The sequence below is a fragment of the Sinocyclocheilus anshuiensis genome, unplaced genomic scaffold, assembly GCF_001515605.1.
Source record: "Sinocyclocheilus anshuiensis isolate Anshui unplaced genomic scaffold, SAMN03320099.WGS_v1.1 scaffold626, whole genome shotgun sequence".
NCBI classification, from domain to species: Eukaryota; Metazoa; Chordata; class Actinopteri; order Cypriniformes; family Cyprinidae; genus Sinocyclocheilus; species Sinocyclocheilus anshuiensis.
This window is the reverse complement of record NW_015544167.1, coordinates 463,143-476,005: the sequence shown is the minus strand read 5'-3', so window position 1 is coordinate 476,005 and position 12,863 is coordinate 463,143. Positions and strand designations below refer to the sequence as shown.

At 36.3% G+C, this 12,863-nt stretch overlaps 1 protein-coding gene across 2 annotated transcripts in view; it reads right to left on the bottom strand.

Moving 5' to 3' along the window:
• Positions 1–773, bottom strand: part of LOC107695939 (small VCP/p97-interacting protein) — a 9,377-nt gene extending 8,604 nt beyond the window's left edge. Inside the window, exons 1-2 of one of the 2 annotated variants that reach the window (XM_016496052.1) lie at positions 604–773; positions 321–387 (exon numbers count right to left, since the gene is read on the bottom strand). In XM_016496052.1, the coding sequence (XP_016351538.1) occupies positions 321–386 (66 nt within the window). In that variant the 5' untranslated portion in view covers position 387; positions 604–773. The remainder of the gene's footprint in view (positions 1–320; positions 388–603) is intronic. The other variant, XM_016496051.1, reaches the window with a different exon arrangement.
• Positions 774–12,863: the final 12,090 nt, after the last annotated feature.

Below are 12,863 nucleotides of genomic sequence, written 5' to 3'. Positions count from 1 at the left end.
TATGCACACAAGAAAAGAAAAGAAAAGAAAAAAAAAACACCTGTGCATATTTAAAAAAAAGATCTGGCAACAACAGTGGGATGAGAGTATAAATTACACCAACATTTCTGAATGTTTCCACAATAACCAAATAAACGTATCAAAGTTTTATCAACATTTTTCACTCATAATGTCACTGAAAGCCATTATGTTTCGGCTGTAGAACGAACATAGTTCCCAAACATATCTGGAAATGCCACGTTAGGTTAAGTTCAAGATTGAAATGTGAACGATGTAACGCAATAATTGTCATAATTTAATAAATAAGTTCCAGTACTCACAGGGTCTGGTGTGACTTCTACTACATCATCCTCAGCTCCACTCAGACAGGGTAAACACATCCCCATACTGACGTTTAAGGAAGCACAGGCACAAATAAAACTATTTTCAGCCAAATGAGAGTAAATTTGAGCACCTATGATGATGATGATGATGATGTGCTCTAACAGCGCTTATATGCTGCTATACACCCACTATGAGAGCAGCTTGAACTGAACTAGAAATGTAAACAAAGCTGTGCGGAGCTACTTTAGCCAGCTACCTCTACTGATAAGTAACATTTACCACACTTATAGACTAATTTAACCTTCAGCGAACCTCTTTCTCACGCCTCCCGACATTTGTTTTTGATTTTGTAGCGTAATTATGGCGTATTAGTTTAGCTGAAAGTGTAGCTGTCAGGATGACACCATTACATCAGCGCATTTAGTCGAGGGAAGTGAAGCTCAACAGCGCCGTGCTGCCGTATGGAAGTGAAATTACTGTAAGCTACTGATGGTGACATTTAACACATAACAGTTATACATAACTTTAGAAAGAATGTGGTAAATTTTCAAAGCTACAGATCAGAATGTTTAAAACAGTTCTGCATTTATTTCATGTAGTATTTGAAAGCATGCAAAAACGTGCATGCAAAAACATTGTAGTGCAAAATATGGCTATAGAAGAGGAAAAAATGTATAAACTTGTCAAATCATCAAAACCAACAACATGTATGTTAGACCCTATTCCATCTGCTACGGAAAGAGGTGCTTCCAGAATTAGATCCTCTTTTGAATATTATTAATTTGTCAATGTCATTAGGATATGTTCCAAAATACTTCAAACTGGATGTTATTAAGTCTCTCATTAAAAAACCACAACTTGATCCTAGAGAATGAGAATTACAGACGGACTGGGACAAAAATTCAGCCCTGGCACTGTAGCCACACCGGCCCTAAGGATTAATTGCATACTGTAAACTTATGTACTGTATGCGTGCTCAATGTTTTATTTTAATATATGACTACCTACATATTCAAAGTAAAGTTCACTACAAATATCTACAGTACTATATGGCTATTGCTATAGGTTTTTGTTGTGTTAGACTATATTGCAAGTAGCCTACATCAGTTTTTACCCTAAATCCCACTTTATCTGCTGATGCAATTCAGTAACAGGCTCGTTAACACTTAAGTTAACCAATTATCACGAAGCAATGACATTTTAAAATATACTGGGGTTCTACGCTAAGCTTACAACTATTTGATACAATGTAGGTTACTGTAAAAAAACAAACAAAAAAAAAACAGGAGCTAACTGGCAGAAGTAGTGTGAAAATGACTTGTGCTAGCTGTATTTTCTGTTTTCTTCTTACCTCTGCGGCACTAACTGTCCTCCGCTGCAGCAGCCGATTTGAAACCTTTTGAAAAGAGTTCGGTTAATTTTACGCATTTAGCAGCGTCGGACTTAAACCCTTTTTTTCCCCTTTCTCAAAGTTTTTCTGCACCATCTTTCCTTTTTTACGGTCCATTATCTAGCTTCTACTGAAAATTAGCTCGTGTTGTAATCTCTCTGATGACGTGCTTGATTTTGACTGAACGGTTCGGTCGGCCCATCTCGGGACCAGGCAGCCGGCCGTGGCCGACTGGGCAAATGCTTAACATTTATTTATTATTAACATTATTATTATAACCATAGAGATATCGGGCAAGCAATAAAAACCCGTCCTATGTGCTGTTGGCCCGTAAAAACAATTTTATTTATATATTTTTAGAAAAAATCTGACCAGCCCACATTAAACAAAATGGTCCGGCCCCTCTGGCATTTGCCAGAATTGATGGCCAATCCGCCCCTGTCTGACCGTCATCAATTTGTAGCAGTGAATGAAGAGGTATCATATCTATCACAAGTGCAGTATGGAGTACCACAAGGCTCAGTACTAGGACCGCTGCTTTTCACACTTTACATGTTACCCTTGGTGTTACATGGTGTTAGCTTTCACTGTTATGCTGATGATACTCAGCTCTATATTTCTTCACGGCCTGACGAAACAATTCGCAAAACTAACGGAGTGCATAGTAGATATAAAAAAACTGGATGATTAGTAATTTCTGCTAAATTCTGAAAAAAAAAAAAAATATATATATATATATTTTTTTTAATTATTATTATTTTATGTTAATAATTGGACCAAAAACCTCAGCATGTAATAACCTAAAACACCGTCTAACACTTGATGGCTGCTCTGTTAATTCCTCGTCATCAGTTAGGAACCTAGGTGTGCTATTTGAAAGCAATCTTTCCTTTGACACAATATGACCTGTGCTGCAGCCTGGAATTAAACCACACCATGCTGGATTAGTCTGGTCAGAGGAGAACTGGCCCCCCGAGCCTGGTTTCTCCCACGTTTTTTTTTTTTTTTTTTTTCCAAAATGCAATAAATCCATTGAATCAATATAAAAGTTATTTTTTTTGGTTCCTTGCCACTGTTGCCTTTGGCTTGCTTAGTTGGGGGCGCTGAATTTCTGGCATTATTGTCGGCTTGATTGCACAGACACTATTGGAAGAGAGCTGAACTGGATTATGTATTATTATTAATAATGGATTATTAATAATGACTATTTTAGCTGGAAGGAAAAAATAAATGTCTTGATGGATTCTTTTTTACAAACACACAGCTTTTCGCTTCACTGATGGACTGGAGTGGTGTGGATTGCTTGTGGATTATTGTGATGTTTTTCTCAACTGTTTGGACTCTCATTCTGACGGCACCCATTCACTGCAGAGGATCCATTGGTGAGACAGTGATGTAATGCTACATTTCTCCAAATCTGATGAAGAAACAAACTCATCTACATCTTGTTTGACCTGAGGGTGAGTAAATATTCAGCTAAGTTTCTAAGTTTTTAGGTTAACAATTCCTTTAATATAATGAAAGCAAAACACAATGCTAAGACCTCCTTGAGTACAACCCACAGATGTAACAACCAAAACAGTCTATAACACCCAGAGAAAGCTATCTGTTAGTATTTCCATTCATCTCAATAACACTTGCTCAGCTGGTGAGGAACTTCCTGAAAGTATAAGCCATTTGAAATCTGCCAACCTTTGGACGCTGACAAAAGGGAACCCTCATTGTCATTGATTGGTCATTAACAATGTTTCTGTTTCATGAGAAACAAGTTTGTTCTCATCTGATTCTATGAATCAGTAAAACCTAGTGTGTTGGAGTCATAATCACTGCACATGCCAGTAAGTGTGCACTTAAAATACAGCACTTATGGCACAGTAAACAATAACACAGAACTAATACATTATTTATGGGAGATTGATGTTAACAGCACCAGATCCGGAATACCGTCACATTATCTGCGACTGTAAATTTTTGCAAATGTACAGTATGTAAAATTCCACCCAGGGCCGTCCTTAGCTGAGGCGGGGTCCCCCTTGGTCTCTGGTAATTAGCTGTGTTCATCTTCATTTTCAATTTTAACAATTATGTTGTGCTTGTGATTGTATTATATTTGATCAGAGTATTATATTATTTGTATTATTTTGTATAGTTATTTTAGGGCTGCAAATAACTGGTTTGATAATCGATTCGGTATGTGTACCAGTTTTATTTATTTATTTATTTGTTTTTTTTTCGTGTACCTGAAAAATAAGAAAAGCCCATATTAATTTCCAGCATTTTATTTATTATCTTTTGACAGTGTCTTATTAACAAACTCATAGTTCTATCTTGAAAAGTTTATACATTATAGCTAAAAATAAACATATGCAATAATTTCATAATTTTTCATTTTTTTTCATAATCACACCGTGCTGGTTGGAGCGGAGTCCAGCATGTCATCACATGTGGTTGCCGCAAGCCCGCCAGCCGCTCCTTCGTCGAATCCGCCGGCCACCGTCCGCCGCTCACTCAAGGCCGCCATGTTGTGAAGACGCTGTGTGTTTCGTTGTAAAAGTAAAACTACTTTGTTTGGTCTTCCAAAAGTGAACACGACTAGAAATCAGTGGTTAAGTTGTATTTACAACACTGTTCTAGAACAGTTCAACCCAAATATTCAGATGTGTGCAGCGCATTATATGGAGGACTGTGTCCTGATCCTGGGAGAGCAGACTACAATGCGGCTGTTCTGACTCACAGACTGTAAGTATGTTTTTTATATATAAAGGATTTGCCAATGACGATTCAAACGTGAGTTTTGAGCAGTGTAGAGTAGTGCTTGTTGTTTGTCATTTCTCCGATCACAAATGCAGACATGGTTTTATGTTTACGCGGCGCAATGCAACGCAGCGCGTAAAAAGACAGTATAAGTCATTATAATCCGTAATTATGTCCCCACTGGATGCAACAAATGCCTCGTTTATAATGGGTTTTAATGTTTTTGTTTCGTCGCTCCGGCCGTGACACGGCATCACAGTATGGTAGGGGTGTAACATTTCTGTCTCACGCTTGAGGTATTCGGCCAATCACAACGCACTGGATAGCTGGCCAATCACAGCACACCTCGCTTTTCAGACCGATTAGCTTTGTAAAAATGTACAATTTGCGTTTCAGAAAGGCGGGGCATAGAGGAGAAACAATAATGTACAGTATGTGGAAAATAATGTGTTTTTTGAACCTTAAACCGCATAAACACATTTCATTACACCAAATACACAAAATAATGTTCTTTTTAGCAGCATCATATGACCCCTTTAATGCAATAAAGTTGCACTTAGCAGATTACAGCTGTAATATAGTTTACATTGTGACGATATAAACAATCAAGGTAATATAAACATGGTAATAACATGATAATAACATGGTAACATGCAGAACATTAAAACAATATTTAGTTGAAGATATTAATCAGATACAATGTCAAAATAACTGAAAATATTAAGTCATCAATATTAAGATTAAGTTTCACCAGTTATGCAAAAACAGTTTGCAGTATATATATATATATATATATAAGGATAAGAAAGAAAGGAATAAAAGAAGAGGTAGTGAGAGTTTGATTTGGAGGGTCAAGAACAGCAGTAAGGGTCAAAACACATCTTTTCCCAACAGCGGTGAATCCAGATGAAAAACTCATCAGATGAGACACAAGGCAGAGAGTGCTGAGCCCTGATGGATGAGCACTGAATTCTGGGAATTATGGTCTGTAATATGCTGTCCACTTGCAGCCTGTCCAAAGGGCATGTTCATGTCCACTGTTTCTGTCTAGTTTTGACGTCTCAGCCTGCATGCCATCATTAATATAGAGCAAAATGGTGTAAGAAAATAACGTAATATTCATGTTAATGTGCTTCTGTTAGGTCTTGGCCGATGTAAATTACTTTTATTTTTATCTGTGCATGGAGTGTGTAGATTTGTGTTTAAAAACGCGTACATGCAACTCCTGTTGATAAGATATTGATGTGACTAAAACAGGCAAATATGACAAATATAGGAAATGTATGCAGAGCATGTGGCCGCAATGGAGAGATAAACATATTTCTATTTTATTATTTCATCTTGCTGGATTTATATAGTTCTAGTCTCTCAGCACTGACTAATAAAGCAGAAATTCAGTTTTTAAAGTAGCAGCAATGTTAAAATTGAACATTATCAAAAAGGGAAATAATGAAAAAGAATTTAATTATTTAAAAAATATAAATAAGAAAATGTTATCAATTACACTCTTAAAAAAGTTCTTTATGGGAAATTCTTTAAGGGCTTTATTTTTGTTGAAAGTTGATGGAACTACATAATTTGTAAAAAGGACATGGTAAAAGATGTTTATTTTGATTTAAAAAAATGCTGAATAAAAATATAAGGACTAGCTCAAGATAAAATGTGGTGTGGTGTAGTATAGGTATACAGTAGGATAAAAAATTTAGCACCATAAGCAAATATTGTTATTATGTACATATTTTTATAACATTGAAGTGCAGACATATTTTACAATGTATTTATATACTTACAATATAAATATATACATTTAATATATTTACTTATAATATTATTCATATTTAAGAAATCAAGTATTAAATTATATAAATTAAGTATAGATCATTTCTAATTCAACACTTTATTTATTAAATATGAATAATATTTACTAATTTAATAACGTTTGGCATTACAAAACATCTTAATCAAGAAAATGTGTAAATGAACAGCATACTGTAAAATGTTTATAAAGACATATTTTTTTACAGTTGATTCTCTGTTGTGATTGTATGAGTCATGATGTTGCAGTGGCTAGTGATAGTGAACAGGTGAAGGTTCATTTGCTGTGGTGGTATTTATTGTCCTTTGTTCTTTGGGAGAAAATAAAATTAATACAACACTCAGGGAGTTTTTGGGAGCATATTAAAGTCTATTTAATAGCTTTCCAGCAAGATTTAAACAGTAAAGCAATTATGAAATCAATGACAATTCAAAAACAAAAGGAGAAAATACTCTTGTCCAGGTCAACTTTTAGTCAAAATCTGCCTTTTTGTTTGTCTGAGGTTTGTGTTGTTGTGGTGAAAGCCATGACATGATTAACTGCCAACTGAGAGAATGTGTCTATAAACAACAGTGAAATCAATAGCACTAACTGTCTGAAATTTCCTTCACATATTCATTCAGTTTGAATTGATGAAGTGATCAACTCAAAATGAACTTGCAGGAGCTCTAATAACTCTCAGGAACTCTTCTTGGTTCATTGATTTAACCTCTAATAAATATTGAATCAGTGAAAGAGACTGCCATGCTTTATTTTAATTCTTCACAGAAGCAGAATTAGTCCAAGCTTTTAGATAAATGAAGTTTGTTGGAATCTTGTTGCTTTGGAAAACCATTTGCCACTTTCATTTATAGCGACTTCAGAGCTCCTCAGTGATATTAATTCACTTCTGCCCTTCTGTTCTATTCTAATCAAGTGTTACTAGTGATATTATGTATCAGATAGTGAACCCAAAGCTTCAGAATGAAATTAAATAATGAAACGAAATGGAATAAGTGGGGAATTTGCTCTGACATGCTGTGTCCTGTTTCCTGTGCAGACCTGCACAACAATGATTCGAGGACAGTCTTGCAGTGGTATAGTTTGAGACCAGACCCTCCAAGATCAAGAATAAAATCCAGAAGAACCCCTAAGACCGAGACCAACACCAAGACTCCAATTTGCTAGCTTGCTTTATTTTATTTTTATTTTGAACTTTTTATTATGGAAAATGAAGAAAGAAACAATTGTTATTATAAACATATTTGAACATTTTCCAATTTTTATAGACATTTGTCTAGATAAAATATTATTACAAACAAACAAACATATAAATATTAAATTATATTAAATATATGTATTTTTAATAATACATATTATACATAATACATATATAATATATTATACATAATTTAGCAATACAACACACACACACACACACACACACACACACACACACACACACAGAGAGACAGACAGACAGACAGACAGACATTTTAATTGTACAAAAATGTTAGTTTTTTATATTTTATTTTATTTCGGTTAAAATGTATTTTATTTCAAGTAACGATAATAGTTTTTAATGGTTTTAGTTTTAATTTTAGTTTTAGTAAATGATAATAACCCTGGATATCATAAAGACAATCACATACATTATGAGTCATGAAAAAGTTTTTTTTTTTGAAAACTAATGTATGAACATTTCACAAAATTTTAATTTAAATAACTTACTGCTGTTACCCTGTTTATGACATAATAAGCCATGCTGTGATACAACCACTGATCTATATAATGTTCTCTATTATAGATCCGTGGATACAACAGATTGATATAATCAGGCACTTTGACTGGCAAGCCAAATGACTCCCAGTACAGAATGACAGTAGTGCAGTTCCCCCATCCACATTAATGCACTTTCATTTCTCCAGTAGGGGGCAGTATCAGATCTCAGGAAATGACATGCGCCACACTGCAGCAAAGTCATTTGACCAGGATATCAAAACAAGACCAATGTTAATCAGCAAAAACACCTCCATTATTGTGACAAATCACACTATGCATGTGCAGGAGGGTTTTGCAGTTTGTGTGCTGTTAAAAGGACAAACATACGGTCCAGCAGGACAATACGGAGACTGTGTGGGGACAGTAGGTAGTGGAGGTTGCCTGCTGTTTGCAGGGAAGGCAGATGGTACATGCGACTGCAGAAGTGAAAAACACAAACAGGATGGGGGATGAAAATGAGGATCGAGAAGCTCAATAATATATGGAAACTGTCTCACATATTCTGGCTTTCCAACAGTCATGTTCTGGGATGCATCTGTGTTTACGTGTTGTTTATCACGCCTCTCACATTAAAGTGTTTGGACGACCGTGACGCAACCCACTGCACATGTCCATCTCGATTATAAGTCCCTTCTCATCAGACCACCCCAACATCGGGAACTGAAGAAAATAAACATCAAAGAGGGCGGAAGAGAAATGAATAATCCAGGATGAGAAGAGATGCACATTGTTTAATTTATTGTAATTGATTGCAGTTGTCTAGGAAGCAATAAAAAGGTAAAAAGTCCTCTTTTGAATCTGCCAAGTGCAAAAGGGCTCATTTTGAGTCCAATGTATTTCACAATAGCACTTTCAGATTTAGAGTGTCATGAATAATCATTTAAAGAGGCACATTTTATGTGACTTTAGCACATAAACTATGGTGTACCATTTGTGCCAAAAATTGTGTTGTCTGCTTGAGTTGTTCTCTCTGTTATGCGTTCAGCTCAATTTTATGCAATTGCTGCTCTCAGTGAACATTCTGCAACACATTTTAGATATCATGGTAAACAACAGAACGTTTAGATTTTTCTCACCATCTTGGTTGAAACCTAAAGCCTCGTACACACGTTTATCGCGCGCGCTTATCGCCGACGTTTTTCGACGCGTCTTTTGTGTTCATACCCAAGTGATTTTCGCAGGCGATGAGCCGAGTGAACGTGCAAATTCACTCCCTGACATTAGATGGCGCTTAATGAAAAACAGAAATACCCCGGTACACATCGAATCCTATTTGATCTGCAATTCCTCTCCATAACAACTCCCTCTTATCGAGATTTTTGTAGTCGCTGTCGCGCTTGTCATAAAGCCCTTTGTGTTCAGACACTAATGAGACCAGCAGCTCTACATTCATCTTGCTTCGATGCATCTTCTTGGTCTACTTACTTCCTCTTCATCGTTAGGTATCAATGTGTGCTCAGAAAGACCGTTTTGTGCTTGAGCGCCACCAAGTCGTGTTTTACTGTAACTTCAGCAGCTCCAGGCACGTGAACAAAAGCGCCAATCTCATTGGTCGGCCAGTTTTTAATGCGGTGCGTCAAACCAAAAAAACGAGCCCGAGGCGGTTTTTAAAAAATGACGCTTTTACGCCTCGCGTTTTGCACACTCACATTGGCGCCCTTTGTTTAGTCACGAGGCGTTAAACGTCGGCGATAATCGTGCGCGATATTCGTCCCGGTGTGAACAAGCCTTAAGATGAAACCTAAGGACTACAGATTCATTCAAGTTTATAGACCTTATGAGTCAGAGAAACAAGTGAACAGCCATCTTGCAGTAGCTTTCTATATTTCTATGACATGAATGTTATTTACTTATTTTAGAGTTATCGAAAGTTATCATGTGCATTGTAATGTTCAAAGCGGATGTCGTAACAAATGTCAGTGGACCGGGAACATTTTAAAAGAGCAGTTCATTCATAAATCCATAGGATCTTACCTTCATGCAGTAGAAATTCGAACTGGAAGACAGAAGACGAGTGCAGTGTTGAAAGGACGGAGCTACATAAGGTGTAGAGCACACAATGATAAATGCATCTAAATGTTATAGAAAACTCATTATGTACAGTAAACAAATGTATTGTACAAAGCAGTCAACATTCTTTTGGCACAAATGGAACTCCATACAAAACAAGCACTTTAAAGTTGCTGCTTCAATTATGAACAAACAGCCTGTCCATGCTTCATGCTGTTGCATTGTGGCATTGATTTTGTGGTGAATGAGTCGGCTCTATGAGTTTTATTTGTAATATGGCACACTGTGTTCGTTTGGAATGGTTTGTGTTTTGATCGTTCACTGTAACATTCTGTAATAGTGTTTGATATTTTTACATAATTTATGGTTTTTATACCACAAATAATGTACAATTGTGGTATTTTGGAAAGGTTTTGTATAATTACTTTGAATAATTTAAATGAAAGCTGGAAGTGGTGCTAAATAAAGAGCCATTTGGGAGGCAAAAGAACCGGTTCTCATTGCTAAGCTGAGCTCCCTAAAAGGAACCGGAATTCCTGTCACTAATTCATGGCAACCTGCTCTGGTAATTAGCACATACTTGACAAGAAAGAGTCTGTTAAGTACATAAACTAGGCCTTTACATTTTCTGAAGAAACTGTTACTAATGCTTTCCCATTCAAAGTCACTGCTAGGTTGTTGTTGGTGTTTGCTATGTATGCTCTGCTACATGTTTGTTAATCTGCGGTCATATTTTTCCAGAAGAAATTTCACCTTTTAATTGGAAGCCACAGGTTTGGGAATTTCATGTGAGGAAGAAAGATTTCCCCATGCAGATTTCCCAACTGATTCAAGTTGGTCACTCGACTTCACCTTGCTGTCCAACAGAAAGTTACTTGGTTCTATTATATGGTTCTAAGACCTTTTTTGCACAACAAATTTTGTCGAAATTTCACTAATGTGACCACACTTTTAGTGTATTGCTATGCGGTTGCCAGCTATATGGATGTGCTTCTTCCAAACCAGTTCCAAACGTCGTCCTGTAGCCAATTTCATTGTCCAACTTAATCGTGCAGTCACCTTTCAAGGTATATTCCTTCGATTTAGCTCAGAGTTCAGAGTAATGCTAACAATGAAGAGATGTGCTAACAATGCTATTCTGGGGTTAGGGTGTAATGGTTGTGGGTTAGTATTTGTTTCAGTGTTGGTTAGGCATTCAGCACTGTGATTGGCATGACCAATGAAATCTTTAGAATTGGCTGTGGGCGGGGTTTGGGGAAAAACGTGTATAATTACCACTTTTAGCTATTTGTTTGCTTGGTTGTTTAGATGGTTGCAAAGGCTTCCTTGATGAAAAAACCAGCATATGCTGGTTAGGTATGTTTTGACGCTGGTGCTTTGCTGGTTTAAACTTGTCCTTTGCTGGTTTAAGCTGGTCCTTTGCTGATTTATGCTGGTCCTTTGCCAGCACAGGACCAGCATAAACCAGCAAAAGGACCAGCTTAAACCAGCATCCCAGCGTCAAAACATGCCTAACCAGCATATGCTGTTTTTTTCAACAGGGTTTGAATGGTTAATGTGTTGTTATGCGATTGCTAAGGTGTTCTGTGTGATTGCCAGGGCTTTGCTATGCAGTTACTTTAAGGTATTTTGACTAGTTTTTAGTACATAGCAGTTGCACATAACTGCTAAGGTGTTGTGCGTGGTCATTAGGGCACTACTATACAGTTACAAAGGACTTCTGAATATAGTTGTAAGAGCATTATTGTTTGTTCGCTAGTGTGTTCTGGGTAGTTGATAGGGTGTTGCTACGCAGTTAGCTCAAAACCAAAGTTGTTTTCAGGGGTAGTTAGTGCATTGTGTGATTCCTAAGTCATCTCTGCTGTTGCTATGTTGTTGCAAAGTCTTCTAGGTTGTTAGCTCATTGCTATTGAGATGCTAGGCTGTCTGGATGTTTGCTAGGTCGTAGCAGCTTCCAAGTCTTTATGATATACTGGTCTGTCTATATTTTGGGGGGTGTTCACCTGTTTTATCATGCATTAGGTGAAAATCGTACATCCAACTTCATAGAAAAATAATAGAACATCTCCTTAAGCTGCATAATTTGAGGTATCACTCATATCCGTTGCACAAATGTTTCATGTGCTGAAGTTTTATACTTAGCATTAGGGGTTGTTAAAATCACCAACCCTACATATGATCAAAAATAATAGTGATGCTTGACTTAGCTAATTAACATGTGTAAATATGCACAGTGTTGGGAAGGTTACTTTGGAAATGTAATAGGTTACAGATTACAAGTTACCCTATTTAAAATGTAATAGTAGTGTAACTTTTTCAATTACTTTATTAAAGTAATGTAACTGATTACTTCTGATTACTTTTTGATTACTTTTATAAATTTCTAATGAATGTTTATTTGCAACTGTTAATCATTTTCAAACATTTACACCATGCAAGGTTAACCTTACAGTAGTGCTCAACACTGTCAGACTTTCAAAAACCTTCATCACTTGAATTAAGATGATCAAATTTGAACACATCCACCACAAAATCAGACTTTAGTACCACCTTTTACTTTGAGATTGATCTGATGTAATCCCCTTTGTAATCGTTAACATTTTCATAAGTAACTGTAATTTAATTACACATTTTTTCTTAGTAACTGTAACTGATTACAGTTACTTTTATTTTGTAATTAAATTACGTAACGTCGTTACAGGTAACTAGTTACTCCCCAACACTGAATATGCATCAGTGCAGTACAGATGATGATTTCTATTCATGCTACCAGTCAAAATGTGTCTGTGTGTGTGTGTGTGTGTGTGT